General features: G+C 51.0%; 3 protein-coding genes across 3 annotated transcripts; 2 read left to right on the top strand and 1 right to left on the bottom strand.

Annotated features, from left to right (window-relative positions):
* The first annotated feature begins 277 nt into the window (after positions 1-277).
* Positions 278-4,981, top strand: CNTD1 (cyclin N-terminal domain containing 1). Its single transcript, XM_076356844.1, has 7 exons — positions 278-610; positions 713-788; positions 1,030-1,204; positions 1,712-1,874; positions 2,375-2,519; positions 2,908-3,004; positions 3,616-4,981. Exons 1-7 carry the CDS (start codon positions 439-441, stop codon positions 3,775-3,777), a joined length of 990 nt encoding a protein of 329 aa, XP_076212959.1. The 5' UTR covers positions 278-438; the 3' UTR covers positions 3,778-4,981.
* Positions 4,648-9,570, bottom strand: BECN1 (beclin 1). The gene is made up of 11 exons (XM_076356843.1): positions 9,427-9,570; positions 9,273-9,340; positions 9,131-9,189; positions 8,528-8,618; positions 8,119-8,255; positions 7,410-7,604; positions 7,046-7,192; positions 6,350-6,499; positions 6,204-6,264; positions 5,613-5,755; positions 4,648-5,262 (listed from the first exon to the last, which is right to left on the bottom strand). Exons 1-11 carry the CDS (start codon positions 9,551-9,553, stop codon positions 5,094-5,096), a joined length of 1,347 nt encoding a protein of 448 aa, XP_076212958.1. The 5' UTR covers positions 9,554-9,570; the 3' UTR covers positions 4,648-5,093.
* Positions 9,571-9,788: 218 nt separating this feature from the next.
* On the top strand, positions 9,789-16,494 carry PSME3 (proteasome activator subunit 3). Its single transcript, XM_076356845.1, has 11 exons — positions 9,789-9,906; positions 10,660-10,692; positions 11,022-11,084; positions 11,584-11,688; positions 11,999-12,047; positions 12,680-12,792; positions 13,326-13,394; positions 13,636-13,703; positions 13,862-13,916; positions 14,162-14,248; positions 14,751-16,494. The coding sequence occupies exons 1-11, from the start codon at positions 9,865-9,867 to the stop codon at positions 14,829-14,831; spliced, it is 765 nt and encodes a 254-aa protein (XP_076212960.1). The 5' UTR covers positions 9,789-9,864; the 3' UTR covers positions 14,832-16,494.
* Positions 16,495-17,338: the final 844 nt, after the last annotated feature.

The following is a 17,338-nucleotide window of genomic DNA, read 5'->3' as shown; positions in this document are numbered from 1 at the left end:
CGCCGCCGCTTCCGGCAGGGAGGCTGGCCAATCGGAAGGGCGCGGGCGACGCAGGCTCGCTACGCGCAGGGGCGGCGGGAGCGGGGCGGCGGGTGGTTGGCTGAGGCCCGGCGCGTGGCTGGCCGCGGAGGGGGCGCGCTCTGATTGGCGGGGCGGGGCCCCGTGACCAGGGAGGCGCTGAGGTGGGGCCCTGCGGAGCGGCGGCGCCCGTGGCGGGAGCCGTGCCCGGGCCTGCCCCGCGGGCGGCCGGCGCGGGCCCCTTCCCGAAGGCGGCCTCGTCGCCGAGGGGTCGCGGCTTCCCGGTCGTGCCTCCTGGACCCCGAGGCCCAGCGCGGCCGTGGCGGGGGCTCTCGGGGCCCTTTCCCACCGGCGGTGCCGAAGCGCCGCGGTGCCGCTGGAAGAGTTACCGCCCTTAAGGCCTCTGAGCTGAACTGATGAATGGGGTCCCAGGTGCCAGCAGCGCCCCGGTGCTGTGACCCGGGCCCCGCCTTCGGCGAGATCGCTTCTGAGATCATTGAGGATACGCTGATCCGTCTGGCCACGGAAAACGAACAGTACCTGAGCGAGCTGTCGGATCAGGCCGGGTGCTTCAAAGAGCCACAGATAGTGGGTGAGGCTCTTTTTCTCAGCTACAGCTAACTCCTGAGATGGTGAACAGCTGTATAGTTACCTTCAGTTGACTGAGGTGAATGACTGTTGCACTTTTTTGCAGAATTTATATTCCTTTTGGCTGAAAAATGGCACTTGGACCAATCGGCAAGGTACCAAGCGGTAGAGTTACTTGAAAGGTAATAAATATCCTGAATGCTCAGTGCATTTCTCGTTTCTTTCACATGGTTATGCTGTGCATGCTCTGTACCACTCATTCAAATAACGTATAATGTTCTTGTGTGTGTCTAGAGCTTTGTCTCTTTAGTCATTTAATTCAAATTAACAGTTATCCGTATATTCTGAGTACATACAGAATTGCTTGTCTTCCTTTTTCTTAGCAGAAGAGACCTGTTTTCTGAGAAATTGCATTTTTTGTAGGTTTATGATCAAGCAAGTAGAACAAATCCGTAAGTCCTCCAGAGAGAACGTTGAAAGCCGTGAACAAGAACAAGACAGCAGCTGGAGCTCTCTGAAAGATCAGATATACAACACGTTTGTCCTGCGACTTGTGTCATGCATTCAGCTTGCAAGCAAACTTTCCTTACACTATAACGTAAGCCAGCTAAACCTTTTCCTATAGCATATTTTTAGCAGTGTAGTAAATTGTGTAGTATATTAACCTCTCCTCCTCTCTGAAAGACAATAGTGATAACAAAATGCAAAGGATGTTGAAATGGAGGCCTAAATCTCTGCTGTTTAGGGCAGATTAATTGTCACTCATCAAGTAACAATTTGTCAGGAAATGTTCCCGCTACTGGGGAAAAAAGTACAGGTAGCGGGAAAACTCAGCCTGTGGTTGTCGAAAATTGTATGGCTAGAGAGGGTTCACACCTGTCTGGGGAAGGCTTGTGGAGTAGAGGAAACCTACGGGGAAAGAAGGTCTGAGCTGGATTTCTCATGCCAGCTTAAAAGACGAGTTAGACAGCTGGGTTAGCGGGCAGCATCGCCGCTGCAGTGGCTCGTGCTTAAATTCAATGGGAGGAGTAAAGCAAGAAAATACTTTGTTCTTAGCGAGTGCCTTATTGCCTAGAAGATAATTTGTCTTTTTTTTCCTCTTCAGATAGTTAACAGTGACACAGCTTTAAAATTTCTGCAATCCTTAAAATACTCATACACTAAACAGGAATTGCTTGAGTCGGAGCTTGCCGTTTTAAGAACTCTGCACTTCCAGATCAACGTGTCAACTCCTTTGGCTTACGTGGAATTGCTTCTAGAGGTTTTAGGTAAGAGTATTAATAGGAGAGAATGGGAAAGAATTATTTTAAAGGCGTAATAGAGCTATTACTGATCTGAACCAAATGTCTCATCTTCCAGATTTTTGCACACTGTGAAGGCACGTGAAACTTTTCAGATTTCCCAGGGCTTTACTGTTCGGATGAGCACTTTGTCCTTAGTAGAATCTGATGAATGTTGTTGGACAGCCAGGCGTGACTCATTCAGTAAAAGAGTAAGAGTTTAAAACTCCCAAAACCTAGTGTAAGGCCACATTTTCTACAATGACTTACCATTTTCTTTGCCCAGGTCTGACAACCTGAATTTCAGAATGAGTGAAATTATACTGAGATTGAGAAAGCCTACGGCATGAGGTGGCCTGTGGCATTCAGAAACAAAGGGCAGTTGTCACCAGAAATCTTCATCCCTCGCTTACAGTAACTAACGCTCCTTCCTAATTCAGTTTAATGACTCAAAATTTGTGGCTGATTACGTGTGATCTCTGTGCTAGGACATAATGGCTGCCTGCTTCCTGCAAAACCATTACATCGCATGTGTATGCAGCTACTAGACTTCTCTTATCTTACAAGAGATACCATCTACGACACTTTGTTGAAGATTGCCATCGAAAATTCGACACCAAGCAAACTGCAGGTGTATGTAGCTTACGTGACTATTGCTTAAAATAACTATGTGAAATTAAAACCCTAAGAAACAGTAGCATAATTCCCATTGTGCCATTTTTTTAGGCATGTTTTAAAAAAATTTAATTTGGGGTGCTTTCAGCATTGTTTATTGATCTTAATATACCAGTTCAAAGCAACGTGCTTCACCACATTTGCTTCAGGGGCAAGCTAGGAAAGTGTTTAACTTAATTGTAAAAAATGCAGCTTTAGCACCATCAATTAAAGCTAACAGTATCAGGCTTTATTTGGACTGAATAAGCTAACATGTCTGTAGGCTGTGTAGCGATTACAGAAGTAGGTGCTTTTGAACTGTAAAACTAGCATCATTTTACACCAGAAGATGCTTTTACTTTTGCAGAGCAAAGTTTTTGACAGTAAAGGAAGATTTCATGCTCTTGGCTGTTGGAGTCATCAGCACAAGCGTGTTCATACTAAACCCCGGGCATTGGAAGCAGGTACAGTCGCTCCTAAACACATTAGCTCTACCTGAAAAAAATGCGGAGGTTGTTTACGTGTTTAGGCATAGCAAGGAGACAGACTCCACTGGGAGTAGCATGAGGGAGGTGACGTCTTTCAGGTTTTTTAGCAGGAAGCGTGTGTACTTTTGTAAGAGCGTTAGGAGGGTGCACGGGCAGTTCCGCAGGAAGGCTTGTGCTTGCACTAGCGTGAGCATATCCTCACGCTTCAGCTTCTTTACAGCCAGAACAAACCCCCACAGACATTGTTTCGTTGACAGGTGGAGAAGCAATCTCATGGGACAATTTTCTGCCCAAACTGCTACTGAATACTGTAACAAACAGCCTATTACAGACAGTAGCTTTTTCATTTTACTTCTTTAGTAGAAGCAATTAAATTAAAAAGAGCACAAAAAAAACCATAACAAGCAAGCAACCAAACAAAAAAACCAACCAAATAAAAAAATGTACTGAGAAGCTTCAACTTCTGTTGAAGTGCACCCGCGGAGCACTATCATTCTCATTAGATTTGGGGGGCTAAGAAGTATGTCTGTAAACTAATGTCTCTTAGGCACTGTAAGTATCTTTTTTCTTTTTTTTTTTCTTTTAAGGTTGTGGAGCATTTAAACTGTATCACTGGCATTACTTCACAAAGTATCTTAGAATTTTCTTATGCAGTACTGAAACACATTGTTGGCAGTACCACTCCAAAGCAGCACTATAGCAACTGTGGAACAAAAGCTCCAGAGAACAGAATTATGCCTTTTAAATAGAACTGTCTTCTACGGCCAGTCGCTAGCGTATCAGTAGCAAACTGCTACGCTGCCAATAATAGTCCATCTTCCGTGATACTGCACAGGGCACCCAGCGCAACTTGGTTTTACTTTTGGTTTTGAACACGAGGTGTTCTGCAACATTTCGTATGTTACGTGTTAATTAGAAAAGCTTGTCCTTTCAGGCAAGGCATTAGTGCTGTGAAGGGAGGCACACAGGAGCAAAGTAGCATTTAAAATACCTCTTTCAGCACCAAAAGCTTTATTGTAAGAGCTGCATCTTCTAAGTTATGAATGTAAGTTTCCTTTGAATAAAAAGAAAACTCTTAAGAAGAGTCATGTTTTGAAAAGGCATTACTGTGCGTGGTATTCTGCTTGGTAATCTGTATTGCTTATTGCTAGGAGCTCGCACGCCCAGTCATGACAAACAGGGCTGTACGTACTTTCTCCACTTGCTGCTTTTTTAAAAATTAATTGTTGTCTCAGGCAGCCTGCTGCAGCCAGGCTGCTTGTTCCTGTGTCCCCTCTTTGCCAGTGCTCAGAGCCTGTTTGCTCTTACCCTAAGAAAGCCAGCTAGTTGACCAGTGTTGTGAAAAGGACGGAATCCCACCAGTTTTGAAAGCGATGCAATTGTCGTGACAGCAGGCGCCTATTCAGCGCGTCCATGTAAGTGCCAGGGGCTGTTCATGCTGTGCCTGGCATATGCTAGATGAAAGTACTCTTTGTGTAGAATAGTGTTTTATTATTTACTCAGTGCACCTCTGTGCAAGAACAGGCTGCAGGAAGTATTACAAATAGTTAATGTCATCACAGCTAACACTATTTTACACGGTATCAAACCTTGTTAAGTTCAGTGGCACAAAGAAGTGCTGATATGACTTAGAAAATATTTTATTTCAAACTGTAGTTACTCTTTAACGACCAAGCAGAGCTTCTGCGAATTCTTCCACGTTATTCCCTGTGTTTGTAACATTTTGCTTTTCTAACCTTTGTGTCAAGCTGTAACAGAGTAGTATCAAACTCACTGGTGTTTTGAAGTTTGACAGTAACTTATACACATTTCTATAAACCCCAGAAGTACCAGTTTAGCATCTATTCAATAGCTGATTTCTTTTATTCTGTTCAGCTCAATGATATAACTTTACATATTGCTTTTCTATATACTACTTGTAATAACGGTATTTTAAATAAAGTGTCTTGTGGATTTTTGGTATTGTAAACATTTTGTACTAGTTAATATTAAGAGACATCTTAATTTGACTTTCTCCAACGAAACGCAGACACTCTACAGCTGCCAGGACGACTTCTTTACATGGTTACTTGTTATAGAATTGGGACGAGACCCAGGCAAGACCCCACTTCAGGTTAGTTAACATGAATTTTAGTGCTTTTGTCCATTGCTCCTCAGAGTTAAACTGTGTTTTAATAGAGTAAGAGCCACCACTGCCACCCGTATCTTCAATCTTCCCTTTCTCCACGTCCATCCTGTATCACACACAAAGTTTTATTAGTGCATTACTATGGCAAGCATTTAATCTCAATACGATGTCAAGTACTAAAATTTAAATCTGACATTCGTATTATTCTATGTAAGAATACTTTGCTTTTAAAGGAAATCTAACAAGCCTCAGGTCTTCACCTGAGGAACTAGCTTTACATTTCAATTAAACTAAGAGCAAATGTGGTAATCCTGCATGTTATAAAGAACACCGCGTGCTTCCAGAAAGACAGGACTGAAACAGCAAGCAGCGCTGTAGACTGGTCCAGAGGTCAGTTAGTGCTGCACGGGACAGCATACGAGGTGTTAATTTGACATGCTATATAGCAACACTCACCTATAGGGCAAACAAAACCGCGTTTCACCTTTTTCCACTTCCTCTTTAAATTGCTGCACACAGTCCAGGAAAGCCACCATTGCATGATCAAACTTATTGTCCCAGAAGAACCTTAGGCCTCCAGAACAGTACAAGGGGAGCTCCTGGAAAAGAGATTCGTTTCAGGCACACTCCCTTTTAGATATGGTCATTGCAGCCCTTTAGTCTTGTGCAAGGCTTACATCTGTCATAGGATGCTTAGAAATGGTTTGTGGCACGTAGTAAGTGTGACTTGTTTTGTGGTAAGCGCCTACCGCGTGCAGGCTTGGGTTCCTAATCGCCAGCAATCACCCTGAATCACACTATCTTCCTCTGGCCAGCTGCGGTGTATAGGTCAAGAGTCCTGTTGGTTTTAACGCTACTGGATGGCAGAACAAATGGCTTTGATACAGGATATGGAGTGAGATATTACTATGTTGGAGAAGTCGGGGCAGCTAGTCCTCCTGTACCATAAATTCATAAAGAGCTGAGTTTGTCTTCTGCATCCCCCAGCATGACCAAGGCTCTGTGGCTTCAAGATCAATGTCCTCCGATTTGTGCAGGATCTCTTACCTTCGATTTGTCCGTGAGGGACTCTAAATATGAGTGGTTGCCGTATGGTACGAGACGGTATCTGAAAGGAGATACGATTCACAGGCAGATGAGTCTAACTGTCTTTATCCGGGTCATAAGTGAAATGTGTATTTTATTGCATATACCTTTGAAACTTCAGGCCCATTTTGTTAGCAAGGGCGTGTAGCAACAGCACGGTCTGCCCCCAGGCAGCATTGATCTCATTCCATTCCACAGGAACACTGGGGAGACGGCCAAGTCTGAAGTTATTTATTGTGCCAAACTGACCACTGTGCCTGTGATAAGAGGAATTATAAATAAGCGCACTGGGGCAGGAACAGCTTCTAGCATGCTAACCAAACAAGGGCCACGTACTAGCAGTTACAGAACGCACGCTGCTAACCAAGCAAAAGGAGGGTTTGGGGGCTCTGGTTAAAAAGTGTATATAAACACCAACCACTTTTTCTCTTTTTATGACACAGTTCATTTAAAAAAACCCAAAACCAAACCAAAACATACCACCAAAACAACCAACCGAACACCCAAACCCCCTGAGCTACCTGCTCTGCAAAGCCTGACGTTACAGCATTACCGTTGGCTAGCACCGTAGGTCCCGGTTCGTTAACAGGGTTAATGAAAGAGCCATTTCGCAGTCTACCTGGACGTCTGCACAGCGTCGCAGACCTCTCTCAGCTGACACTGTTGGGAGCCGTGACCAGTTGCTTTGTTGTGGGGTAGCTATGACTTGACTAGCGCCTTTCCCGTCAAATGCAGTATTACTTAAACGGCCCTGCGTTGCAGGATCTTAGCAAACTGACACAATATCCCAGTGTCTACGTTACCAGATGTGAAAGGTTGCATTGAACACATTGGTTTTCTTTAATTTATCCAATTGCATCTGGGCATAGCGCATTTGGTTGTCCACACTTTTCAGCTCATCGTCTAGCTCCAGTTGTTGCCTCTTGAATTCACAGTATTCCTTCTGATACCTTTTAATAAAAGCAAGACAAGAAATGCTAAGTGCAGGCTTTTACAGAAAAGTGATCGCTCACACGGTATACTAGGTTTTCTTGGTCTAGCCAACTTCAGTTTTGCAAAGAATAAGCCACTTGCATTTGGGCATTATTTACAGGTTTCTCCACATTATGATCTCATTTATCTGTTACCCAAAATCCCTGCCATAAACTGCAGTTGCAGTTCACTCACTGAGCTTCTTCCTGCTCCAGCCGTTCCGCCTCTGCCCTGACTCTCTCGAAGTCTTCAGCCACAATCTTGCGGTTCTTCTCAACGTCCTCTAGCTCCTGAATCAGTTGCTCTTCCTCCAGTGCAAGTTCTTTCAGTTCTGTTTGCAGTTTCTCCTTATCATCCTCGTTCATTTCTTCCAGTATCTCCAGACATCTCCTAAAAGAGAATGACAGGATTACCGAAGCAGGGATCCTGGGAAGCCCCCTGCCGTGTCCCCGGTTCCGTGACAGCCTGCGCACGCGAGCAGAGGTGCAAACAGGGACTCTGGTATCACGTGCACCTCTCGTTAATCCCGAGCTCTCCGCATTGGTCCTGCACCGTGAGTCAGGAACGCACACAGGAGAACAGGGGAGCGAGATGGTGGCCGAGGATCTGTTACTGCCTGCCGGTAACCGTCCCTGCGAAGCCCTCAACCACACGGGAATGCTGCCACACGGGCGCCGTGGGGAGGTGGCGTCAGTCCTTCTGATGGGCTCGCGGACTTCAGCTGGAGTAGCTGTACCACAGGACTCTCAAAAATAAAATTTTCATCTCGTTCAGACAAAGAAAACCAAGCGCTGAAGTCAGGGACGTCTCCTGCTGATCCCAGAAAGCCGGATCAAGGCTGTATTCTTTCCCTAGGCTCCAGGCTAAAGCAAATCCTGTCTCAGGTCACCTCCGGATCACTCACTTGTAGTTCTGGCACTCGTTCTCTGTGATGTTAAGCTGGGTGTCTAGTTGGTCTAGCAGAGTGTCTGTGCATTCCTCACACAGAGGGTGATCCACATCTGTCTGTCCAGACATAATGTCAAAGAGGTCACCGGTAACCTGCAGGAAGAGCTCACCGTTAGTTCAGGTGAAGCCTCAGGCAGCTGCCGGCTGGTTTTCAACAGACAGGCTTGTGCTTCTTCAACTGGCAAAGTATTTCTTGCAGGTGAAATCCTGATTTAAAATAAGCCAGCTTTACTGAACTACTCACCAACAAAAATATCGGAAAGCCAGCGCTACGGACAGCTTTGCAGTTTAACCTTGCAGAGCATCTAGAAAAACTGATGCTCCATTCAAAAGTATCCCAGTTTACCAGCTCATGTAAAACTTGCCTTCAGTCTCCGGCTGAGGTTTTCCATCGTGCCGCCATCTGACGCCTCTCCGATCAGCGTGAAACTGTTGGCGCTTTCTGTTGACATCATTCTTGGAAAGAATTTTATTGAGAGTTGAGCGCCGGGGGTCTAGGGGAGCCAGCTCGAGTGCTAGACTTAGGTCTGAAGCTAGTCCAAGAGTCAGAAAGGGAAAACACACAAGACAGAAGGACGGGGGAGCCTGCATTTCATGAGAGCTCTACCGGGACAGCGTTTTGTGTTAACCCGTAGCTAATCAGCAGCGTCCTAAATCCTGTGCATTTACGTATATTCAAATGGCTGTGCCGCTGCCCGCTGAGGAGCCCAAGGGCCACAGGGACCCCTCGGGGGAAGCTCTAAGGGGGTCACAGGAGACGGGCAACGCTAACGCGTGCCCCTCCGGCAGAGGTGGTGCCCCGCCGGGGGACCCTTTCCCCGGGCAGCTCCTCAGCGCCGGCTCGGTCTGCCCGGAGGAAGCTGCCGAGGGCTGCGGGCGCGGGACCCGCCCGCGGCCGGGCCCCGAGCAGGGGCAGGCCTGGCGGGGGCGAGGGGGGGGGGAGGCCGGGAGCGCGGCGGCGGCCGTACCTGGCCGGCGGGATGAACCTCCTGGACACGCCATCCTGCCGGTTCTCCGCGAAGGCCTCCTGCGGGGCGAGGGGACACCGTCACCGGGGGGCCCGGGGGGGGGGGGGGGGGGGGGCCGCCGCCGCGCCCGGCCCCGCCGTACCTCCGTCAGGGCGCTCTCCTCTTCGTGCGCGTCCCCGGGCCGGGCAGGGGCGGCGGTCAGCAGCGGGGCTGCGGGAGAGGAGGCGTCACCCGGGCCCGGGCCCCCGCCCCGCCCCGCCCCGGCCCCCCGCCCCGGCCCCCCGCCCCGCCGGTACCGGTGAGCTCCTGGATGGTGAGGCGGTCGAGGATCTTGAAGGAGGTGTCGAGCTTCAGCGGCTGGCTGCAGCGCTGGCAGACGAAGCTGACCTGCGTGGTGCAGGCGGGCGGCCGGCTCCCCTCCATGCCGCCGCTCAGCCCCGCGCCCGCTCCGCCATCGCCGCGCGACGGATGTGACGCACGCGGCAGGGCACGGTCCTGGCAGGGGTGTAGGGGCCGCGGCGGCCATTTTCCCTCGCCTCGCCCCGGGCGGCCGTGTGAGCGGCCAGGACCCGGCGGCGCGTGCGCGCGGGGGGAGGGTCACGCGGGCGGCGGGCGCGCGCGGCATTGGCGGGCGCGCCGCGTGAGGTCAGTTCCGGTGGCGGCGACGCCGGTGGTGGGGCAGGCGGCAGCGCGGCCCCGCGCCAGAGCGAGACCCGGACCCGCCCGCCGCCGCCATGGCCTCGCTGCTCAAGGTGGACCCGGAGGTGAAGCTCAAGGTGCGCCCTCCGCGCGGCCCGCCGCGCCGCCGCCCTCACGGCCCCGTCGGGCTGGGCCGGTGCCGGCCCGGGCCTCGGGGCGGGGCGGGCTCGGGGCCGCCCCAGGGCGCCGCCCGGCCGTCTCGCCCCGGCCGCCGGTCGTGCGGCCGCCGAGCGCGGCCCGCCCGCGCGGGCCAGCCGCCTGCCTCTGCCCCGCCGCCTGGCTCTGCCCCCGCCCCCCCCCCCCTCTCTCCGGCGCCGCCGCCCCCGCGCGCCCGGCCGCCGCTGTACCGCGGCTCCGCCGGAGCGCCGGGAGGGCGGGGACGGGGACGGGGACGGGGCTGCTCTGCGGCCGGCCCCGAGCGGTTCCCTGGCGAAGGGTGGCCGCTGGCCCAGGCGCGGGCTGCGCGTGTCCAGCACGGCGGATCTCCCCCTCCGCCCCGTGCCGCAGCCGGCCCGGGCGGGAGCTGCGCGGGTTTCGGTCTCCCCCATTGCTCTGCACCTTCCCTCGCGCTTCTGGAGTGTCCTTTTGAGCCCAGCCCCTGCGGGCAAGACGGGCAGGGAGCTGCTTCTGGCATCCTCTGGCAGCTGCCGCTCGGTGTTTATAGGCTCTTCCAGCTCTCGGATGTTTCTCACGAGGACGAGAGCTGCGCCTGGAGCGATCCGGGGTTCAGGCTGTAGCTGAACTCCACAGCTGCAGGGCGCAGCGCTTGGCTTGCGCTGAGCCCTGTTTTTTGGGAGTAGCTCTGAACTGTTGCTTTTTTCCTTCTACAGGTTGACTCCTTCAGGGAGCGGATTACGAGCGAGGTGAGTATCCCTCTGCCACTGCCCAGAGCGTGATAGGACAGGGAAGAGGCCATTCGGCCGTATCTTTCTGACAGACTTGATTGCGATTTGAGCCTCTCCGGGAAGCTTAGCAGCGCTCAGAGCTTCGGCCACCAGCTGGAGTGAGGTTACGTAGCCTTGTGGCTATCCTGGCATCCTCTCACCTTGGCCTAGCGTGACGGTTGGCAGCAGGCAGAACTTGTGTTCTCTCCTGCTTGCTGCCTTTGGGCAGTTGATTTCCTGGCGTTCTTGCCCGCTAGCGGGAACCTCGCGGCGTTGTTTCACGTCATCGTCTCTTCTTTCTCTCTCAGGCTGAAGACCTGGTGGCAAACTTTTTCCCAAAGAAGCTGTTAGAACTCGATGGGTTCCTTAAGGTAGGGAATATGTTGTGCTCTGTATCCTTTCTCATCTTCAAGCTCTGTGTTGAAAATGACGAGGCAGGTCTCACCCTGTGTATTTTCTTGTGTATTTCACCTTCTTACAAAGACAGGAAGCAGTGGCTCGGTTGCTTGTGTGCATTTGAGTGCTGTTAGCTCTAGTGGGGATGCTTCCTTTTTCAGTTTTCTTTGTGTGATCACCACATTTATCTTTCTTACATGTTCGGCAACTTCGGGCTGTCCTTCGCAATGCTGTGGTCTCACAGGGACTCCAGCGTTGCAGACAGTTGATAGCTTTGATCACAGTCTGGAGCTGGCATGCTGTTCTTGGGTGGAGGGAGGTCTCGTCACAGGCCTATTGTTAGACTTCTTTTTCATTCATCTTTATTTTATGGTTGGATAAGAGGGAGGTCTGAATCTTTTGGCTTCTCATTGTGTTTGGTGTGACAGAATTTGTTCGTTCATAATTAAACAACAAATCTGCTTTATTTTCCAGGAGCCTATCCTGAATATTCATGATCTCACTCAGATCCATTCGGACATGAACCTCCCAGTGCCTGACCCAATTCTTCTCACGAACAGCCATGACGGACTGGATGGGGTAAGGTTACTCTCTTGGTTGTGATCCCTACTTCTGTTAATTAAAACTGCATGGCTTGCTCTGTGCTGGAGTAGGATATTCTTATTTGATAGCAGGCCATGGCTCTCCCAAAGGCTATTTAGGAAGTTGTCTCTCGAGCCTGGGAAGTCTGCTGGAGGTAATGCTGTGCTCTGCAGTCCTCCTTTGTTTTTAAAGAAGAATGCTTAGAAACCAGGAGCGTAGCAGAGGCTCTAAAGTTTTTCCTTATTTCCTTTGCAACACTGTTATAGCTTACGACTAGTTTGTGAGTAAAACGTTTTGTATATTTTAGCCAAATATGAAAAAGAGGAAGCTGGAAGACCGCGAAGAGACCTTTCAGGGTAAGAATCCCCAAGTCTCTTGTGTTGCTGCCTGCCCCCTGAACCAGTGCACCATGCCTTAGGGGTATGAAGTCACGTGAACCCCGCTTGCCCTGTCCTGACAGCAGCTGCTGCTCATGCAGGCCTGTCCCCACAACCTCTCAGAGCCTGACCTACAGACGTTCTGTTGTGGAGGAGTCAGGTTCCAGCTCTCAGAAACATAATTAGGACTTGTCGGATAGACATACGTAGTACTTGCTTGAGCTCGGCCTGCTGACCAAGGCAGCTGGTCTCCCTGTGGCTCTGTGCTGAAAGCTCTCCTTGTCTGGAGGAAGATACCAGGCTTTGGATTAAACTGAGGCAGAAACAGCTCGTACACATGCATCAGGAAAATCCTTTGCGCCCAGCCTCAGCAGCCTAGAGCTCTTCAGCTCTCGTCTCCGCTCTGTGTTCTCTCTTTTCCTTCCTTTGTGGTAATCGCTGTTATCCCATGTCAAATTACCCTTTCCCCACAGGTTAGCTATAGCCTGGCTCAGTGTCCACTACTAGCCTTTGCGGGAGATAAGACGCTCAGGTGGACCTTCGGTCTGATCCCCTGGCGCAGCCGTTCCTACGTGTTGCTGATGCAAGGTGTTTTTCTCCTCTGCCCCTAGGTACCAAAGTGTTCGTGATGCCCAATGGGATGCTGAAGAGCAACCAGCAGCTGGTGGACATCATTGAGAAAGTGAAACCAGAAATCAGGCTGCTTATTGAGAAGTGTAATACGGTGGGTATGAGCACTGGAGCGAGTGGAGACAGTAGGATGCTTTTGCTCCTGGAGAGGCAAAGCTGCTCTGAGTGGAAGGGGCAGGCCCCTCTGTATTCTGTAGGTGAGGAAAGGCAGGATTTGTATTACAGTGTCTAAAAGTGGCTGGGAGGTAGGTGTAGGGAAATAATGTTTTTCTGAGCCCTCGGCGAGCTCTGTAGTTCACCTCTTGAAGGAGGATGATGTTTGTTACACAGGCTCCTTCCTTGAGGCTTTTCTTCACCCTGCTTTTGCACAGTCACAGACACCTGCTGAGAGCTTCTGTGGCACAGTCCGGAGAGCTTCCCATGGGAAACTGCTCATGCTGGCTTGTGTGGTGTCCCAGCCATGTGGGAAATGATCTCCTCAGAAGTGTTGCATGAGCATGAAGGACCTGCAGTTTATCACAAGCTGCATGGCAAAGGCAGGGTCCTGGGGGGCTTTTGGTAAAACTTCTGAGAGAGGTCTCTGTGGAGATGTTGGCGTTGATCAGTATTGCGATCTTTCCACTGCAGGTGAAAATGTGGGTGCAGCTTCTCATCCCCAGGATAGAAGATGGAAACAACTTCGGTGTTTCTATTCAGGTGAGGCACCACTGGCTCTATGCCCTGCTGCAGGAGAGAGCTGCGCTCCAGGGACATGGATCTCTTGGGTTCCTCTGAATCTTTCATTTGATGGTATCCAGTAGCTGCAGTCATGGGGTTGGCTTAGGTTTTAAAACCCAAACCTGAGGTTGACATGGCACTGCTGAGACATGTTGCTTTCAGAGCCCTGAAGGCCAGCTGCAGTCTCGTGAAGCTAATGGCTTCCTTGTCTTCCCTGCAGGAGGAAACAGTTGCTGAGCTTCGAACTGTGGAGAGTGAGGCGGCGTCCTACCTGGACCAGATTTCTAGGTAGGCCTGCAAGAACAGGCCTCTTCTTTTTGGGGGGGATCCTCTTGGGAAAAGTAAAGTGCTTGGGGAAGGTCCTCCAGCTTTTCTAGGGCAGCTTGGGCCTGAAAAAAATCTTGGTGCTATTTATCTGACCTTTAGTCTCTCCCTTTTCCTACCAGATATTATATCACAAGAGCAAAGTTGGTTTCCAAAATAGCTAAGTACCCTCATGTGGTAAGTAAACGGGGAAGTGGAGATTTACGTGTTACATACTGCTGCTTTTTTGGGACTCTTTGGGCCACTTCATCACTGTCCTTTTTGAGCTGAGGGTCCTGGGGGAGAAGGGGCAATTGTACAAGGATGCAGGACATCTGCGTTAGAGGAGAGCAAGGGGGGATTCCTTTGTAAAAGGTAGGACCTTGGTGTATGGGAGACACAGCTGAGCTCAGGCCGCTCAGCCATGCGTCTGCTCTCTGTAGGAGGACTACCGCCGCACGGTGACAGAGATCGATGAGAAGGAGTACATTAGTCTGCGCCTGATCATTTCAGAGCTGAGGAATCAATATGTAAGTGAAAAACCGGAGTTTGCACTGGCTCCCTGCACAGCAGTGGAGAGAGCCCTTTTGACCCTGCTGCTGCTCTCCCCTTTCCCTGTGAGTGCACCTAGTCCTGGCAAGAAGCCTGTCTCCTCCCCATTCTGCTTTGGCTCTGACGAGAGAAGCAGACTGCCTCTCCACCACCTAGAGATGCAGGTGTTTCCAACTGAGCATTCACAGGAGTCTAGCACAAAATATTCCTTCCACCTCTGTGGGAACCTGTGATCCTAAATTCTTCATGCAGTACAAGCCATTCCTGGGGTTTGTAAAGAAATCTTCTCCTTTTGGTGTTACATGCAGTGGCTTCTGTAAAGTCTGGCTGAAAGAAGCCCTTAACTAGGTGTGTGATTGCACGCCGGGGCTGAGGGTGGTGCCAAGGTGAGCTGTGCTGCTATTTTAACTACTGCTCGTTGTGAAAGCTGAACACTGGATGACTTCATCCTTGTCTGAGTCCTGTTCTCCCTTTTTGCAGGTCACTTTGCATGACATGATCCTTAAAAACATTGAGAAGATCAAGAGGCCTCGGAGCAGCAATGCTGAGACCCTCTATTAAGTGTCAACGTTTGAACTTGAGAACTGTTCAGTCAACTAAAGACCGTCATTGCCTTGGTTTGTTACGTGACTATCGAGATGGGAAACTGGCTGGAAATAGTATCGCATTCTTAGTTAAACTCTAAAGAAATTCTCGCCTAGTTTTGTGATTGGTTTTGTTCAGGTCTCAGGAGCTCTCCCTCCCTCTAGTAACTGGTAATGAGAAGGCCATGCTGCTTTGCGTGCCCTAGAGGCTACTGCAGAGTGAGAGCACCAGCCAGGCAGGATCCTTTCTTCCTGCCTGGGTAGGAACGACACTAGAGACCAAGCCCTCGTCCTGTCCCATCTCTTGGCTGGAGGCTTCACTGGGGTCTCTGGGAATGGGGCAGACAGTCTTCAGCATGAGAGCAAGCCCGTGTGGCGGTGCAGTGGTGGAGAAGCTCACTCTCTCACTGCTGGCTGTAGCTGGGCCCCTCTGCCGCCAGTGCTCTGCACTGACCAATTGCAAAGACAGGGGAACCTGCCCCTTCTGGGCTGGTGGCAGCAGCCACGCTCCAGTGCCGCTGAGCGGTCTGCACTCCTTTTCTGGCTGTCTTCTGACTCAGCAGAGCCTGCCCCATCTGTCTGCCTTGTCAGTTCTGGCTGGATCAGTGCAGAGCACAAGGTGGTGCTTGAAACTAGGGCTGGTTGCTCTCCTGGCTGGTCGTGAGCTCAGGTGGCTTCTGCTCCTGTTTGCGATTTGACTAGAGCCACTTTCTTGGCTAAAACCAACGTTACTTCACATACGTCCTAGCGCCCCTTCAGCATGAGATGCTTTTGCCCAGGCTGAGAGAAGGGAGGGGCCAGAGGTCCGATACTAAAGTCCTGATAGTCTCCGCACGTGGTCAGACTGAGACCCGCTGTCTCCTGGCAGTGCTCCCCACTGCCTGGGCAGAGCAGGCCAGCTGCGACAGTTGGTGCTTGGGGGTGAGGATGGCCGATACCCACCCAGTACCATTGTAGACCTTGTAGTCTTTCCCCTGCAAAGGGCACGCTCGTGTGCCTGGTGACTCCTCTAAGCCACCGGAACGTTTCATGGTCCATTACAAACCCCTTTGGAAATGACTGGTTGTGTTGCGTCAGTTTTTGTGTGTGGCAAGTGGGCCCATAACGCTGCAGGCTCCGAAATTCTCTTATTTATAGTATTTCTACTTAAGTCCCTTATTCAGGGAACTTTAAATCATTTGTTGCAGGAACCTTGCTGTTTCCCAGGTCTTGCTGTTACACCCGTATATTCTTATTGTGCAGTAGCCTTAATAGTTGTGTTAACCTCATTGTAACAACAGTGACAAATGGAATGAACTTTCCCCCTTCCTTTTTTTACTTTGTTTTTGTTTCTTCTGCTTCCACATCTAAGAGCCATGTTGTCTCTTGCTGGTTTCCCAGGGATTTGCCCAGAGTGTGGAGGGCCACTGGCCCTTGCTATAGACTCTTCTGTTGTTGTTTGTAGTAAGTCAACTCTTAGTCTTCCCACTAATAAATATTCAGTAACAAACCAACTGCGTTCTAGCTGCTGTCTGGGAGCAGCACTTCCCCTTGTGTTTCTTTGTATTGATTCCTTTTAATTTGTTCGGCTCTCTTTGCCAGATGAAACTATGTAAACTTTTACCATGTCAAGAAATTAAAATAAGGTACTTGGAATTCTTTTAAGGTAGCCCCTTGTGTGTGATACTGAGCTCTTAGGCTGTGCAGTGTTAACGTCTGTTCTGGTCCTGCCTTTCTCACATCCAGTTGCTCCTTCCCTGCATTCTCCTCATTCCTCTTTTCGACTGTGTTGTAAACTGCTATGCACTGCTTTGTAGGTTGTTTCTATTCCTTTAGCATGCCTTACATTAGGCCGACGGTCTTGGGTTTAACGTGATCTGTCCCATCTCAACCCAGTGTGCGGGACTTGGGCCATCTCAGTTAAAGCAGACGCAAGAGATTTGCGTGGTGTTTCTCTAAGCAGCCTGCTCCGTGGCTGCTCCTGCACCTCTGCCGTCCTGGGGCAGGCGCCTGGATGCCATGCCTGGTGCGTGTGTTCGGTGCATGGTCCGTTACTGTCTTGGCTGCTCCATGTACGTGGTACCAAAGGAAACGCAGGCCACCCTGCAATCCCCCAGCCAAAGCGTCTTCTGCTCTCCCCAGGGAATCGTGCCTGTTCTTGTTGCGCTTCCTCCCATGTCTGCCGCACCACAGCCCGGGGTGCAGGGACCTCTCCAGTGGCACTCCTGTTCCCTAAGCGTCCTGTCCCCCAGCCACTGGGGTGCAGGCCCCACTGTGAGCCTGCCCCCGGGACAGGCAGAGTTTGGCGCCTGGCCGGGGCTTGGCCGCCCTTCCCGGCCGGGGTGCCGCTAGGTGGGGCCCGTGCCCAGCCCCAGGAGCGGCCGCTGCAGATCGGGGCTCCTGCCTGGCACGTCCAGCCTCGAAATCTTGCGCTGCTGAGAAGCAGGGGCAGCTGCTTGCGGACAGACGCTTCCTGCCTCCCGCAGGGCCGCCTGCCCCACGGTG

Source organism: Aptenodytes patagonicus, chromosome 20, assembly GCF_965638725.1.
Source record: "Aptenodytes patagonicus chromosome 20, bAptPat1.pri.cur, whole genome shotgun sequence".
Lineage (NCBI taxonomy): Eukaryota > Metazoa > Chordata > Aves > Sphenisciformes > Spheniscidae > Aptenodytes > Aptenodytes patagonicus.
The sequence above is the reverse complement of the archived record's forward strand: the minus strand, read 5'-3'. Positions and strand labels throughout refer to the sequence as shown.

Bases quoted from the DNA above. Each gene is read 5' to 3' on its own strand.
- CNTD1 (XM_076356844.1), top strand. From the start codon at position 439: ATGGGGTCCCAGGTGCCAGCAGCGCCCCGGTGCTGTGACCCGGGCCCC. The intron at 611-712 runs GTGAGGCTCTTT...ACTTTTTTGCAG, and splicing joins CAAAGAGCCACAGATAGTGG to AATTTATATTCCTTTTGGCT. The intron at 2,520-2,907 runs GTATGTAGCTTA...TTACTTTTGCAG, and splicing joins ACACCAAGCAAACTGCAGGT to AGCAAAGTTTTTGACAGTAA.
- BECN1 (XM_076356843.1), bottom strand. From the start codon at position 9,553: ATGGAGGGGAGCCGGCCGCCCGCCTGCACCACGCAGGTCAGCTTCGTC. The intron at 7,193-7,409 runs GTGAGTGAACTG...TTTTATTAAAAG, and splicing joins CTGGAGCAGGAAGAAGCTCA to GTATCAGAAGGAATACTGTG. The intron at 6,500-7,045 runs GTAACGTAGACA...CTCTTATCACAG, and splicing joins AATGCAACCTTTCACATCTG to GCACAGTGGTCAGTTTGGCA.
- PSME3 (XM_076356845.1), top strand. From the start codon at position 9,865: ATGGCCTCGCTGCTCAAGGTGGACCCGGAGGTGAAGCTCAAG. The intron at 9,907-10,659 runs GTGCGCCCTCCG...TTCCTTCTACAG, and splicing joins ACCCGGAGGTGAAGCTCAAG to GTTGACTCCTTCAGGGAGCG. The intron at 13,704-13,861 runs GTAGGCCTGCAA...TTTTCCTACCAG, and splicing joins TACCTGGACCAGATTTCTAG to ATATTATATCACAAGAGCAA.